The sequence below is a fragment of the Cydia fagiglandana genome, chromosome 9 (genome assembly GCF_963556715.1).
Source record: "Cydia fagiglandana chromosome 9, ilCydFagi1.1, whole genome shotgun sequence".
Taxonomy (NCBI): Eukaryota; Metazoa; Arthropoda; class Insecta; order Lepidoptera; family Tortricidae; genus Cydia; species Cydia fagiglandana.
The window spans coordinates 6,061,268-6,077,335 of NC_085940.1; the positions used below are offsets into that span (position 1 = coordinate 6,061,268).

The following is a 16,068-nucleotide window of genomic DNA, read 5'->3' on the forward strand; positions in this document are numbered from 1 at the left end:
ACTAATTGGCACAGGTAAACAATTATTTTATTTTTAAAAAATACATTAAAATTTTATTGGTTATGTTTTGGTGTAGTAGATACCTATATAATTAATTATATGAGAAGGCAACAAACAAATTTTACAATTACTAACAAAAAATAAGTTTATAGTCACTTTTCCTATGTGTGGCATAGAGTTTTTGGACACTTAGGAATAAATGCATAACTTATGCCTACATATTTAGCTAAAAAAACTCCTCCTTTCAGTAAGTACGTAAATAAACACCTCCAATTTCTCACAATTCCTTTTTTTTACAGCCGTCCGCCGAAGACTCCGAAAACCGACCAAAGTCAGCACCAGCACCTCAGTATCGAGCAGCGTGTCCCGGTCCACCGACCAAGTGATATCCGCTAGTGTGAACCGGCCTAAGATCCGAGGTCGCCCCAGTATTGCCAGTCGAAAGTCGTCGGCTGCTATCGACAATTCTGTCGCCACCGACGACCATAAGGACAAGGATGGCTACAAGGTAACTTATTTATAGGAGTGAGGCATTTGGTGGACAAGAGATCTCCGCTTGTGTAATTGGTCCTGAGATCTAGGTCACCGGAGCTTGGCTATCCGGAATTGGTGCTGCCGTAGAGAATTTTGTCACTACCGACGATAAGACAGATACACAGCCAGGGAAACACACACAGACACATACAGAGAAACAGAGTGATTCATAAGGTAATTTATTTATAGATCAAATGAGCCAGTCGGCCAGATTATAGTAATAAGTAGGTTGTCTGACCAAGTGATATTCTGCAAGTTTAAACCGGCTTAAAATCCGAGGGCAACCAAGCGTATCGAGCCGAATGTCTTCCGCTGCTGTAGATACTTCTGTCGCTAACGGCGTGTATAAAAAGGACAAGGATGAATACACTTAAGTAAGCTTTAATAATTGTGTCAAAAGAAAGTGGTCAAATGAAATTTTATTTTATTTATTTAAATGAGAATAGGTCCTCCGACCAGAAGAACTCGAATGCGAAAGCCAATTAAAACTTCTTCATTAAATAACATCTTCGGCTTGTGAACACCATCAGACCACCACTATCTGCTTAGCATAAGCCTCTCTTTAAGTATCCTCATCAGTGTTGCCAACTCGAATTTTGAAAAAATGCTAGACTAATGTCTAGGTTATGCCAGAATTATGTCAAAGTTTTTTGAAATACATATGCTAAAAAAATGCTAAAATATCACTTGAAATTAGACACTTAAAACACATAATTTTTTTCAAATTTGCCGGCTTTTTCTACTGGCAAGTTCTGCTCGACCAACTTTATATAGTCTGTCGACGTCCATCCGTCCACAAAAGTCAAAATTCATATGAAAATATGAACCACATAAGGCGATGGCGCATCTTGTTGCTGCAAACTTGGCTTAGACTAAATTATGCTAAAAAATATGCCTGATGCTAAATGGGAAATTTTGGTGCCAAAGCCAGTGAAAATATGCCAGATCTCGCATCATCTATGCCAAGTTGGCAACACTGATCCTCATCCCGTTTCCTTTGATTTCATATTTTATCAATGTCTACGTCACAAGGCGGTTAGCCCGGACTCCCGTGGTCGCGTTCCGATACTTCTCTTTCCTTTGGTGCTCGTTGCTGGTGAGGAGCGCCTCCACCGCTCCGGTGTGACGCCTCGCGTGGTCCGGTAGGAGCTAGGCCTTCCAAAGCCTGCTGTGATGCCGCTGAGGACCCTGGCCGTTCCGGCCTGGGTGGTTCGGGTAGGTGTGGCGATGAAAAGAAACTCAATGTTTCATATGCACGTATATTTTACGTTAATCTACACTTATTCGTTCGTACACTGACGCCTGATGCGTGACAATCGTGACACGACAACTACTATTCTTAGAAAATAACTATACTGAAAACACACGCGGCGTGGTCAATGGCTGCGGCCAAGTCTAGCTTCAAACCCGGCAGGAATGCAACCTACGTGCGTTCGCTACAACGCTCCGAATCGTCCTGGTTCCGGAAATAGAATCCATCGATATGAAGTTTTACCATAATGAATGTAGTGACATACCATTTAAGTTACGCTTGAGCCTCTAGGAAATTGGCCTACGGTTATTGCACACGGCACATGTGAAAGGTGCTTGCACTTGGCGTAAACATTCCTGCGGGGGGAGGCCAGAGTTGAGCTGATACCTTGAAGCACAATGGATTAGCTAGTCTAACTTACAGCACTATCAAACATTGACCACAGCAAAGTGGTGACATGAAAGAACAAGTAACCAACTAAATACTTATAAAGAAACAGTACCTAGTACAGTTGCAATTAGAAATCAGTGAGTCATCTTGATATAAATAAATTCAATTTAAACAGTAGGTACCATAAGTTGTTAACATGTGACAATACCAAAACATAACTTATAAATTAATACAGTTAAGTACACTCTACTGGTAATTTACACAATTTGACAACGGGCCGGATTAAGTCGCCGCCCTGAGTTTTTAATTTAACTGATCGTACAATATCATCTGCACCTTTAAATAATTGAATCACTCTACCTCTACGCCAGTGGAGAGGGGGTGCAGTTTCATCCTTGATTAATACTAAATCATTTAAAGCCATGTTAGGAACATGATTGTACCATTTGAGTCTGGTTTGCAAATTATTAAGGTAAGTAATATGCCATTTAGCCCAAAAGTTTTGTGAAATCTTTTGCAAAGACTGGAAATGTGATAAACATGCTACATTAGTGTCTTTCCACGGGTACTCAGGTACCGATAGCAATGGTTGCCCTATAAGAAAGTGGCCCGGAGTGAGTACTTCCAAGTCACATGGGTCCTCGGATAAAGGAACCAGAGGCCGTGAGTTAAGCACCGATTCTACTTTGGTAAATACGGTTGAAAGACCCTCGAAGGTCAGTATGCGGTCCCCTAACTCACGCTTGAGTAGGTTCTTACTACTCTTGACTGCGGCTTCTACCAAGCCTGACATGTGAGGGGCACCAGGAGGATTGAACTCCCAGCGGACACCTTGGCGACGAAATTCCTCCTGGAGGACAATTTCGTTGTCAAGTAAGAACTGACTAACCTCCTTGAGGTATGAGCTAGCACCTTTGAAATTTGTACCTTGATCGCTCCTGACTAAGGCGGGCAGCCCTCGTCGACTGACAAACCGTGTGAACGCCGCAATGAAGGCCTCGGTGCTCAGCGACGAGACGAGTTCAAGATGTACGGCTTTCGTTCCTAAACATACGAAAACACACAGATAAGCTTTGAGTGATTTAGCATTTCTGAGGTGACTACTTTTGACCCAGTAGGGACCGGCAAAATCGGTTGCTACTCCTGAAAAGGCACGAGCCGCCGTGACTCGGTCCGCTGGCAAATCTGCCATAAACGGGGCCTGCGTTGAAGCGTTGAATCTGAAACACGACATACAGCTATTGATTACGCGGGATACCACACGTCGCGCCGACGGGATCCAGTAACGTTGCCGGAGTATATTGATGAGTGCGCTCGTTGAAGCGTGACAATAGGTACGGTGATAATGCTGCATCAACATTTGAGTCCATTTATGGTCTTTAGGTAGAAGGTATGGGTGCTTAGCATCGTAACGTAAGCATGAATGCCGCAGTCGCCCTCCGACGCGAATGAAGTGATTCTCATCTACGAAAACGCTGAGTTTTTGAAGTGACTTGCAAACAATCTTACCTCCTTTCAATAACACGATTTCATCTCTGTAAGCATCCAGTTGAACGTACTTAATCCAGTGGTTCATTGCCTCACGATTTTCGTCGATCGTTAGCGTAGGGCGAACGTTCCGTTGCGCTTTCGGCAAACGAACGTTCTTACAAAATCGCAATACGTATGACGTCACATTGATAAGCTTGTTGAACGAACTGACTCGTGATAACAGAAACTCCTCCCATGACTTCTCGGCCGGCGTAATGTGATGTAACTGTTTGAATCCGGGTAAATCTGGTGACATGGTGACCGGCATCGTCGGCCACTGTGACTCATTCGTCATTAACCATTCTGGGTTCCACCAAAGATGAAACCCGATGAGGTCCTTCGCCGTAGCCCCCCGCGATGCGACATCGGCAGGGTTCGACTCCGATCTGACATACCTCCATGTCATAGGTCGGGTTGACTGTTGAATGTCTTGAACACGGTTACCTTCAAAAGTCTGTAGCACATGAGGCTTTGTGTTCAACCAACATAGCACAATTCTGGAATCTGACCAAGCATTTATGCTGTCAATCTGAACTGATTCCTCGTATGCCGCTGCGACGTGGTTTAATAACTTATAAACCAGGTGAGCTGCATTTAACTCGCTCTTCGGAATGGTTTGTTTGACTCTCTTTGACGCTACGCGAGTCTTAGCTATCACTAACCGTACTAGTACATTCCCTGACGCGTCCTCAGTCCGGAGGTACACGCAGGCTCCGTAGCCGAGCTCCGACGCATCTCCAAAGCCGTGGAGGGAGTGTGACACCGCACCGGGCAGAGTGACGCACCGCGGAATCTGTAGCTGACTCAAGTGATGTAGATCTTGAATGAGTTCATTCCATTGAAGGTCTTGAGTATGGGACAGTGGCTCATCCCACTGTAATCCATCTGTGAACAGTGATTGTAAAAACAGTTTGAATCTAAATATGATTGGCGCGCAATAGCCACACGGGTCATACAGTCTAGCTATGGTACTCAATATGCTACGTTTCGTCGTTGGTTGGCCCAACGGTATGTTGAGTTGATACGACATGGAATCTGACATGGGGTTCCACTGTATCCCTAATACCTTTATGAAACTCTTGTCGTCAGAGTCAAACTGACGAGGCATCTCACAATGCTCCTGCGGAAGATCCTGTAATAATTCTCTGCGGTTAGACGACCATTTGCGTAACTCATATCCAGCGCTCTGCATGAGTTCTATGAGTTCTGATTTGAGTTCTTGGGCCTCGGTGAGTGAATCAGCCCCAGTGAGGATGTCGTCAACATATACATCTCTGCGCATGATATGAGCAGCCGGTGAGTCTGGATGCTGGGCTTCCCAGTCATCAGCTAATCGAAGTAAGGTCCTTATCGCGATGAAAGGACTGGAGCGTAGTCCGTATGTATTAGTATTTAACTCATATACCTGTACATCCTGCGACGGATCCTCGCGCCACAGAATCAGCTGATAGCGCCTATCGCTGGGGTGTATCCACGTTTGCCGGAACATCATTCTGATGTCGGTCGTGAAGACAACTTGATGACGTCTGAAATTTAACAATATTTGAGTGATATCATTTTGAAGCGGTTTGCCTGAGTGAAGGCATTGATTGAGCGATACTCCGGTGCTTGAGTTAGCTGCAGCGTTATATACGACGCGGATCTTTTCGGATCCCTTTTTGAAAATTCCGTGGTGGGGTATTACATAGTGTTCGCTCTCGAAATTAAAGTCTGATTTGGACATATGACCAAGTGCCTCATAGTCCCTCATGAATTCCTTATATTTTTCAGCAAATACTGGATTTTTGGCCAGCCTGGCCTCCAACGAAATCAGTCTACGCATGGCTAGAGCCCTAGACTCGCCCAGCTTGGGTCGGTCTGCCCGCAGCGGCAACCGCACCATGAATTGGCCATTATCTAAACGTTGAGTAGTGGAGGTATACAACCTTTCACATTCGAGGTGTTCTGGGTGTTGCGGCCGCTCCTCGGGGGGCTGCTCCACTCTCCAAAACCTTTCTAGGACGTCCTCGAGCCGAGTAGCATGGATGCCGTAGTCCTCTACTGATGTCCCGGCGGTCGGTGTTGTTAATGATGATGGGTAATTCCAAGTTGCCCCCATCAGCACGTGACCGAAGCAGGTGCCGTACGCCTCAACACCTGGAATGTTAGTGAGTATCTTTGAACCAGTGTATATATAATTGAGCACATCCGTTCCTAGAATGATGTCCACATCCTGCGATTTATCCAAGGCAGGGTCAGCTAATTCAAGTTTTGATGAATCCAAATGAGTCCTGATCTCAGTATCATAATAAGGTATGTTTCCCGTAACCCTGTACATGACTGTAGCTACTACACTGATGATAGGCACTGTTTTCCCGCGTGGTTTGAATACAAGCTTAGCAATCGTGCCTGGCACATTTACCTTTATGTCACCTACTCCAAAAATATTATTCCCAGTAAACTGTTGGTGTACTTTGAATCTTTCTACAAATGATTTCTTCACTACGGAGCACCCCGCTCCCGAGTCAAGCAAAGCCCTAGCTTTAACATAAGACCCATTGCCTGATCTGACCATGATCACAGCTGTAGGAGAGACACGAATTGGCGCCATTCGTAGTCTTTCCTCCGGTGCACCAACAGTGGCCTGATCTCATTGTTCAGGCTCAGGACTGCTCCGAGTCCCGAAGCGCAATGAGTGGAATGACTGCTGCGCCGCTTGAACACGCGCGCCTACCTTAGCCCTCGGTATATGACCGGTGGGAATCAGTTGAGCCGGCTGAAGCGCACTATGAGGTGACCCTGTCTCCCTCCTTTGGGGTTGGTCTGGTACTGACGGCTTGGGAGACTGCGGCTTCGCAGCCCTCGGCGGAGATGTAGTCCGTCGCTGGGGAGACGGCCACCGCTCCGGCAGCGTGACTGCTCTCGACGTGCTTGGCGTGGCAAGCGGCATGACCCTTACCCGATGGACAGCTGCTTCAACTGCCATGGGTGGGGCTCTCCCCGCTGCACCACCATCGCACAGCAGTGAGTTGTGTGCGGACGACTCACACTGTGCGCACCAGTTGCGCTGCATGCACTCGCGTGCATAGTGACTGCGCAGGCATCTGAAGCATGCGCCTGACTTCCTAGCCCAGGTCTTCCGCTCCGAAATCGCCAGGTTAAGGAACTTCGGGCATTTGTACAAGCTGTGCTGGTCACTCGAGCAGTATGAGCAAAGAACAGGGGGTGAATTCACCTGATTGGTCTCTTGTTCGATGGCGAAGACCCTCGCTGGCGGTCCCGGTTTCCTGGTAGCTTGACCCGACGGCCCCGCTCTTCCTCGTGCAGGTGCGGAACCACGCTGCGCAGTTGGTTGCTCCACCGCTGCTGGCGAGACCGCTTGCTGAACCCGGCACTGCTCCTCCAACAGCGCCAGTAGCTGCGTGAGAGTGGGCAACACCTCCGGATTGCCACCGTACCTCTCCTCGTATAAGGTCTTGATTCTGTTCGGTAGTTTCTGCAAAATTATAAAAACCAATAAGTATGACCACTCCGTGATTGGCTGCTTGAGCTTCTCAAGCGCCTGGACTGACTCCCGGAGCGGGTCATAGAAAGCTGAGCGTGACCCTGCACTCCAGTGCGCCACTGAAGGCAGGTTCATGATTCGGCTAATGAATGTATCCAACAGCAGCCTGTTATTCTGATACCGAGCCCGCAATAACTGTAAAGCTACCGCGTAGTTGGGTCCGTCCATCGGAAGGTGCTGTATAATGGACAGCGCCTCCCCTTGCAACGACGACCGAAGATAGTAATGTTTCTCCGCGTCGGAGATGTCCCTACTATTGACTAACGACATAAAGAGATCATAGAAGGAGAGCCACTCTGGCAGGTTGCCACTGAAGGTGGGCAGCTGCACAGAGGGCAATTTGACTTTACCTGCCTGTCCACGGGGTGTGTGTGACTGGCCAGCCTCTCCAGCCGACGCCTCGTCTAGCTGGATCAGCAGCCGGTTAACCTCGCTGAAGCACTCCTGGTATTGAAGTCGTTCCTCCTCCTCGAGCTCACCTTCGTAGGCCAGCAGTGACTCGTGGGCCTTGACGTACTCAGTATAAATAAGATCAAAGTGCCGCTTCGCCACCGACGCGGCCATGCTGTCAGGTCGTGATGTGACCGTGCCAGCATAGTCGGTCAACATTTGGTACTTGGTGCGCAGCTGCACCTTGATTGACTTTAACGACATGACGTGAATTTACTTTACGATTAATGAAAGACACTAATTTGTGACACTATTCGACTAACAGTTTACAAGTTAGGTGGCTTTGGCTTTACCTTAAAGTTGGATTTTATATTGACGATAACCTAATTAATCTATTGGCGACACTTGACGTTGACAGATAATTCTAACCTAAATGTCCCAAACTGACGTTTGCCGCGAACCGGAAATGTCCTTATGCTAAAGATGGCCGCACTCCGCACTGTACGGTCCCCGTCCGTTGCCTACGCAAGAAAATGGCGGCCGACGCCTTCCCTTTTATTACGATTTGATTTGATTTTTTCGCACTATGCCCAACCGCACCGGGCTCCGTTTCCACTGAATTTAACGGCAAAAATGAATAATGCTGACACGATGAGTACTTGAAGCGATGATTACGCTACCAATGCGATGTACCGCTGCGGTGCTCGCGTTGATGACGATGGCTTTCAATAATATCGTGCTGTAATTCCTCCCCTCTGATGGGAACACCAAAAATGTCTACGTCACAAGGCGGTTAGCCCGGACTCCCGTGGTCGCGTTCCGATACTTCTCTTTCCTTTGGTGCTCGTTGCTGGTGAGGAGCGCCTCCACCGCTCCGGTGTGACGCCTCGCGTGGTCCGGTAGGAGCTAGGCCTTCCAAAGCCTGCTGTGATGCCGCTGAGGACCCTGGCCGTTCCGGCCTGGGTGGTTCGGGTAGGTGTGGCGATGAAAAGAAACTCAATGTTTCATATGCACGTATATTTTACGTTAATCTACACTTATTCGTTCGTACACTGACGCCTGATGCGTGACAATCGTGACACGACAACTACTATTCTTAGAAAATAACTATACTGAAAACACACGCGGCGTGGTCAATGGCTGCGGCCAAGTCTAGCTTCAAACCCGGCAGGAATGCAACCTACGTGCGTTCGCTACAACGCTCCGAATCGTCCTGGTTCCGGAAATAGAATCCATCGATATGAAGTTTTACCATAATGAATGTAGTGACATACCATTTAAGTTACGCTTGAGCCTCTAGGAAATTGGCCTACGGTTATTGCACACGGCACATGTGAAAGGTGCTTGCACTTGGCGTAAACAATCAATTATCATTAAAAAAATCGTGTTCGTTACCAGAACAGCGAAACCCGTTTCGCCTGTGAGTAAACTTATAAACTTCAAACTTGTCTCTAAAACAAGACGTGTCTCGAAATCTCAAAGATTCAAAGTGCTGTAGTTTTGCTCAAATCTTCTTAAACAAAATCGCGGACCATAATAGTTTTCCAACATCTATTAAAGGGCTATTAGCTAGAAAACGACAGGATACGCGGAATCGCGCTGTTCCGGTAAACGCATTTAGGAAAGTGGTCTTGCTGTGAACTTGCCAGGAAAAGACCATTGCCTTACGAGGACCATGATGCCAACTTACCTTTGCCATCTACTAACTTCTTACCGCTAGATAATGAACCTAAAGCTGAAGCAATAAGAGTGGCACATGATTTAGAGAGTTGATATGGTAAGTTGGTGTTTTAGCAAAATGCAACGCGGATGTGTTATGGAGCTTTTTGAGCGTAGAGTTGTTAGCCTTCAACGTGTATTTTGCTTAAGCGTTTGCAGTTTTCAAGAGCTCTATGTTTAAAGCTTTTAAGTATACTTTGGGGTGAGTAGTTGTTTTTTTAGATTGGTAAAACAACAATGCTTTAAGAGGGAAATGTCATTCCGAATTTCACTTGTGTTGAATAATGGTGGACATTGATAGATTGGTGCTAATTGTTTGGAGACTTGCATAGTATTTAAATTGTGGTTTAAATAATGTAACTTGTTTTTATACACTATTGGATTGATCAGCACATACTATTATGTGAATCAGTAATTGAGAGATTGTAACGACCACTTTATATCCACTTTATTATACAGTATGTGTCTGAACATGGGGCTTTAATTCCAGGGCTTGATTTTACTCGCTAAACTGAGTTACTTTTACTATGGGACCAACCCTAAAATAGGGGAAAAAAATTTGGCTTTTCCGTAGAAAACGTCGACATCTGATCAGCCAAAATGTATGAAAAAGTAAAAACATTTTTCTGGATTTCGGGGTTGGTGCCATAATAAAAGTAGCTCAGTGTAGCGAGTAGAATCCAGCCCTGGATTTAAAGCCCCATGGTCAGTAACACCCTGTATGTCAGCTATTTTAGAACTAGAGGCAATATAAAAGGAAAGACAGGCAGGGGTAGACCAAGACGTACCTAATTAAAAGAAAAAGCTGGTGTCGTATCGTATCAAGAGGTCAAGGATATAGCATATGAGAGGGAGAAATGGAAAATACTCCACCGACATGAGGATACCTCTAAAATTGAAGAAGATGACTTTAGAACTGTAGCTCTAATGTGTCGAATCCTCTTCATAAATTCATAGCAAATGCAAACATATATTGGTATAAGTAATTTAAAATTTATTTCCGCTGGCCATTTGACTAATGATCCTATGACAAGTACATGTCTAATTAATACCTTATGGGTTTTAATAGAAATATCTTATATATCAACCATGCATTAGCATATGTCATTAAAATCGATATTATAATCAAACTAATATATGCGGAACGTACATAATCGGTAAATGAGTCAGAACCGGTCTGGCTTAGCGACTATCATGAACTTGTTATATATAAGTTTTATTGCTAAACTACTTTCGATAAAAAACCTTGTTTAATAATATTATCGACCGGTGCTTATTAGGTACCTACACTTATTTATATCAATAAGTAATAGGCCAACAACGTTAATGGCTGTTATTTTGAGCTACGGTCGGTCCGTAATTCAGCAATCATACGTAATAGAGGCGAAAACGTTATTACCTCTTACAAATCCTTACCTTTAAGTCTAAGGAGAGACTTTGCCTCCTTGTGTGTGTTCTACCGCTTGTACAATGGGCTGTGCTCTGGAGAATTGTTTGACATGATGCCAACGGCCGCTTTCTATTACCGCACCGCTCGCCGTCGGCAGAGTGTTCATCCTCACACCCTAGAACCTAAATGGTCGCGTACTGTGCGATTTAAGAGGAATTTCCTCCCACGGACGCTCCGGCTGTGGAATGAGCTCCCTTCCGAGGTTTTCCCGAGGGTCTACAGTATGGAGTTTAGATTTAAGTTTCAAGATTTGAATCAAACATACAAATACTTATACGCACTGAAACTAAATAAAAGTTTGTTAAAACATGTTTACGTCTTTCCCCAGATCGTCTGCTACTACACCAACTGGTCCCAATACCGCACCAAACTTGGCAAGTTCACCCCTGAAGACATCCAGCCGGACCTCTGCACCCACATCATATTCGCCTTCGGCTGGCTGAAGAAGGGCAAGCTGAGCTCCTTCGAGTCCAACGATGAGACTAAGGACGGGAAGACCGGATTGTACGACAGAATCAATGCGCTGAAGAAGGCTAATCCGAAGTTGAAAACTCTTTTGGCTATTGGTAAGTTTTTATAAATTTTTTAAACGGTTTTATTGTGTCTTGTGTCCCACTTCTGAGCAAAGGGATCCCATCAGACACCACAAAATCTATCAAGTCACGGTAAGCTCAATAAGGCTTGTGATGTAGATACTAGACGATGATTACATATAGTGTTATCTACATATGTACGGTAAATACTGGTGCGCGACGCGACATGGTCCCAGTTCAGAATGTCATCTTGAAACTTAAGTCATTGTCAATAGAGGTGACAGCAAGGTGTCATCTATTGGGCATTAGCATGTCGAGCACTAGTACGTTTACCTTATATAGATATAGTAAATAGTTAAATAGGTACATAGAAAACATCTTTAACCCAGGAACATAAAATCTGTGATTTAATTATCAACACACAAAAATCTGTGATTTTAGTATTAACACACAAATTTAATAATTGCTCTTTACCAAGATTCGAACCCTTGACCTCTTGCTTCGTAGGCAGGGTCACTACCGACTAGGTTAAGAGGCCGTTAATAATAAATGTATTTATAATATTAAGCTTAAAATAAATAAGTCTTACATTTTACCATGTACATTGTCTTTGAAGTACGGCGCTGTATTTACATGTCAGAATCTTGATGACACAAAAAAACTGCGATTGGTAATTTTAACTTCCAAGAGGAACTGATTTACAGGGGTAATTGCCAAAACATGCCAAAACGAAAGTGAATGTGGTTGATGGTATGAATGGTTGAAAAATGAACGATTTGTAAGAAAAAAAAACAAGTATATAGTATATAGTCTGTGAAGAATGAGAAGAGTCGAGGAATGTATGGGGCCCAATACATCCACGACTCTTCTCTTTCCGAACAAACTCTTTATGCTAACGGTTTTTAAATTAGGTATTTCTAATTGGCCGCGATGAAACGAAATGGCTCCTCTACACGATGGCCCAGCGTCGGCCACTCCAAGGGACGCATTTATGCGTTAGAGGGAGCAAGTGATATTGCTATCTCATTCTACCACATGACTGCGTCCCTTGGAGAGGCGGGCGTTGGCCCATCGTGAAGAGGAGCCATAATGTCTTGTGCTGCCGTTGTTACTTTAGATACAACCCATGCGCATGCATACTAGCCGAGCCCAGCGGCCGCGTACTGCACTTTAGTTTTATACAGATAAAAAATTGGAGATTGCGATCCCAACAGTTTGCATGTCTGTTAGTCGTAAAATAAATGCTAATTAAATACCTACCGTCTTCCGTTCATTAACTCTTAATACTATGATTTTATTTAACTACAATACTTAACCATAATTAAAAACAAATCAGTCACACGCGTAACCTCAGTAGAATATATGAATTCTGATTCACACGAATCCGCCGCTAAAAAGACGCTCCCGTACAATCGAAATTACGCTCTCATTTTGAAATGACATGCTTAAAAAAATAATTTGAAACTTGGCACGAAAATTTACCTAACATATATACCACTATGTCTGATACTAGAGATTCCCCCCGCCCCAGCGATATAAAAAGGAGGTATGTATCTCCTATATTAGTTTAACTCTCAAGAAAAAAATAGATAACGTTGCTAAAAAAAACCGGGCAAGTGCGAGTCGGACTCGCGCACGTAGGGTTCCGTACCATAAAGCAAAAAAAAACGGAAAAAAATGCAAAAAGAAAACGGTCACCCATCCAAGCACTGACCACGCCCGACGTTGCTTAACTTTGGTCATAAATCACGTTTGCTGTATGGGAGCCCCACTTAAATCTTTATTTTATTCTGTTTTTAGTATTTGTTGTTATAGCGGCAACAGGAATACATCATCTGTGAAAATTTCAACTAGCTATCACGGTTCGTGAGATACAGCCTGGTGACAGACAGACGGACGGACGGACGGACGGACGGACGGACGGACGGACGGACGGACGGACGAACGGACAGCGAAGTCTTAGTAATAGGGTCCCGTTTTACCCTTTGGGTACGGAACCCTAAAAAATTATACAAGGGAAATAGAGCGAGTACGTATAATCTCGTGAAGTTTTGTATGCAAAATCCTGGTATATCTAAACACTTCATAAGGCGAAGTCGGGTAGTAAATACACACACATTTGTGTATAATTATTTGTTAAATATTCCATTTATAAAACCATAGCTTAACAGCTTAAATGCTTGCATGTTGAATTCTCGGAAAGCCACGAATTTCGCATGCCGCATCCACCGCTCCTGAAAATTTCCAGCAAGTTTTCAGGAGGTATTCGGCATTGTTATGGACATATCTCTAGTTAGACTACGCAAATGCAAACTCCATTTACTCGTTTCATTCGTATCAACGAGAAAGCTGTGCAGAGCACTTTCCTTTTATAAATATGATTATCCTACTTATGTTAGGTTTAATAATACTTGTATAATTATATATGTATAATATACTTGTATAATTTCTTAAGACTATACTGAATATTCATGGGAATTTAAAACAATTAGTATGGAAACATAATAGCAGGGAGCAGGTTTCTTGTAAAAGATTTTTTTTTTTATGTGAACCTACTATTTATCTTATTATTTCTAGATTCTATTCAACAGAATATTTTTAATAAATCTTGGAGAAAGCTTTATTTTACGGATAACAAACAACCAAACAATATAAATTACAGTAATTGTTACAGAAGATGCGTGTTACATTAGAAATAGAAATTTCATCATCATCATCATTTCAGTTATAAGACGTCCACTGCTGAACATAGGCCTCCCCCTTTTTTGGGGGGGGTGAATGCCATAATCGCCACGCTTTGCAGGCGGGTTGGCGATCGCAGTCGAGTACACCGAATTTGAGGGACGCTGCTGCCCGCCCACCGGTGGTCTTGGACGTGGTTTAAGGACATACCCGGGTCCTGGACGTAGTTTAAGGACATACCCGGGTCCCAATAGAAATTTAATTTATTTAATTTAATTTATTTATTTTGATTATGAGTCAAGATCATTATCCACGGGTTCCTTTATAGTAGGTACATTACGATACAAGTGCGGAAGGTAGGAAATTCATAACAAGTGGTTTGGGAGTGTTTTATATCGACACGAGTTGCGAATTACATTTCGCACATGTATCGATCGTACAACGTTTTATAGTACATATGGCACTTTAAATGTTCGACGTAGATACGCAATGTGTTCATTATTACACTAGTGCGGTAAAGTAGCACAATATATGTACTGTAAAAAAATATAAATCAAAAAAAATATTATAGGACGTTCTTACACAGATTGACTAAGTCCCACAGTAAGCTCAAGAAGGCTTGTGTTGTGGGTACTCAGACAACGATATATATAATATATAAATATGTACTTAAATACATAGAAAACAACCATGACTCAGGAACAAATATCTGTGTCATCACACAAATAAATGCCCTTACTGGGATTCGAACCCAGGACCATCGGCTTCACAGGCAGGGTCACTACCCACTAGGAAAGACTGGTTGTCAAAAGTTGGTGGTTATACAATAGTTCCCAAAGTGGAATTTACGGGCTTTTAGGCATCATTAGGGTAACATTCCATTTCCAACCGCAGCTGCACTACTGTCAATTTTACTATGGAAATTGACAATGACAGCGACGCGTAGTGCAGCTGCGGTTAGAAATAGAATGTTACCATTATGGTAACATTCAATTTCTAACCGCAGCTGCACTCCCCGTACTGAACGCGTCGCTGTCATTGTCAATTTCCATACTAAAATGAACAGTAATGCAGCTGTCGTTGGAAATGGACTGTCACCTTTAGAAAGGTATATTTTATATATCTGTGTACCATGCTAGCCTGGGGCGGTTTCTCGTTACGCCAGTTGGTCAAGTGTGTTGAGATCGTGCTAAGGGTTCCATACAAAGATCCGCTTTATATGCAAATCCGGTGAATCCGACGTTGTTTTCGAGTTGCTTTTTTAGCATATCATATTCTTACATTTGAATATGAGAAAAGGAATTCAAAGGATTCAAAACAAATTTCTTCGTGGAAGCGAGATACCTTGGTAAACGATGCAGTACCGTTTGTTGCCAAAAAATGCAGTGATTCTGGTTTGAGTGATGTGCAAAAAAATTTTACGTAGTCTTAACTTAATTGATTCATTTGTGTTACGAAAATTAACTATGTAAATTGTATTGTATTATACTTAATTCGTACACATATAAGTTTATAGTATACGCTAACATACTTTCATGGATCTAACTAAACACAATGGAATATGTAAAAAAATTTTGCAATTCACTCGTTTAGTATCAAAGTTACCCCGCTTACGTAGCAAGTACCCCAAAGAACCTTATATTCCATATTGTTGATTGGGTAATGTGTAAAACAGTTAGATATGTTACTTAAACCGTTAGCACGCGGTTATATAGAGATACAAAATAACAATAAAAAACTATTATGCATTGTAGTGATCGGATTATGAGTTGCAACAAAGAGATTGTTAGTTTAAGTTACAAAGAAGTACGTAACTGTCTTAAAAAAGCCCGCAAAGTCGAGCTATAGAAACACGCATGTAGTCATGTAATTGATTAAATCAATGATAATCGTTAATCAATTGAAAACATTGATAACATAATCATACATTGTATTTAAAAATTTAATCGAATTGTTTACATAACAACTAGAACTAACGTCCATTCGATTAAATTTCCTTTCTTTCGTCTTTGCTCCGTTTGCGCGCGATTTGACCAATTAATTG

At 43.2% G+C, this 16,068-nt stretch overlaps 2 protein-coding genes across 2 annotated transcripts in view; one reads left to right on the forward strand and one right to left on the reverse strand.

Moving 5' to 3' along the window:
• LOC134667213 (probable chitinase 10) overlaps positions 1 to 16,068 on the forward strand; it is a 165,238-nt gene that overhangs the window by 102,722 nt on the left and 46,448 nt on the right. Inside the window, exons 3-4 of the mRNA XM_063524541.1 lie at positions 300 to 508; positions 11,138 to 11,375. Of these exons, the coding sequence (XP_063380611.1) occupies positions 300 to 508; positions 11,138 to 11,375 (447 nt within the window). The remainder of the gene's footprint in view (positions 1 to 299; positions 509 to 11,137; positions 11,376 to 16,068) is intronic.
• On the reverse strand, positions 4,489 to 6,445 carry LOC134667137 (uncharacterized). The gene is made up of 2 exons (XM_063524426.1): positions 5,112 to 6,445; positions 4,489 to 4,591 (listed from the first exon to the last, which is right to left on the reverse strand). Exons 1-2 carry the CDS (start codon positions 6,294 to 6,296, stop codon positions 4,511 to 4,513), a joined length of 1,266 nt encoding a protein of 421 aa, XP_063380496.1. The 5' UTR covers positions 6,297 to 6,445; the 3' UTR covers positions 4,489 to 4,510.

What these genes read in the sequence shown, in the direction of transcription:
- LOC134667137 (XM_063524426.1), bottom strand. Translation starts at nt 6,296, where the DNA reads ATGGCGCCAATTCGTGTCTCTCCTACAGCTGTGATCATGGTCAGATCA. An exon ending in ATCCGTCGCAGGATGTACAG is followed by an intron (nt 4,592 to 5,111) that starts GTATATGAGTTA and finishes CACTGTTCACAG; the next exon opens with ATGGATTACAGTGGGATGAG.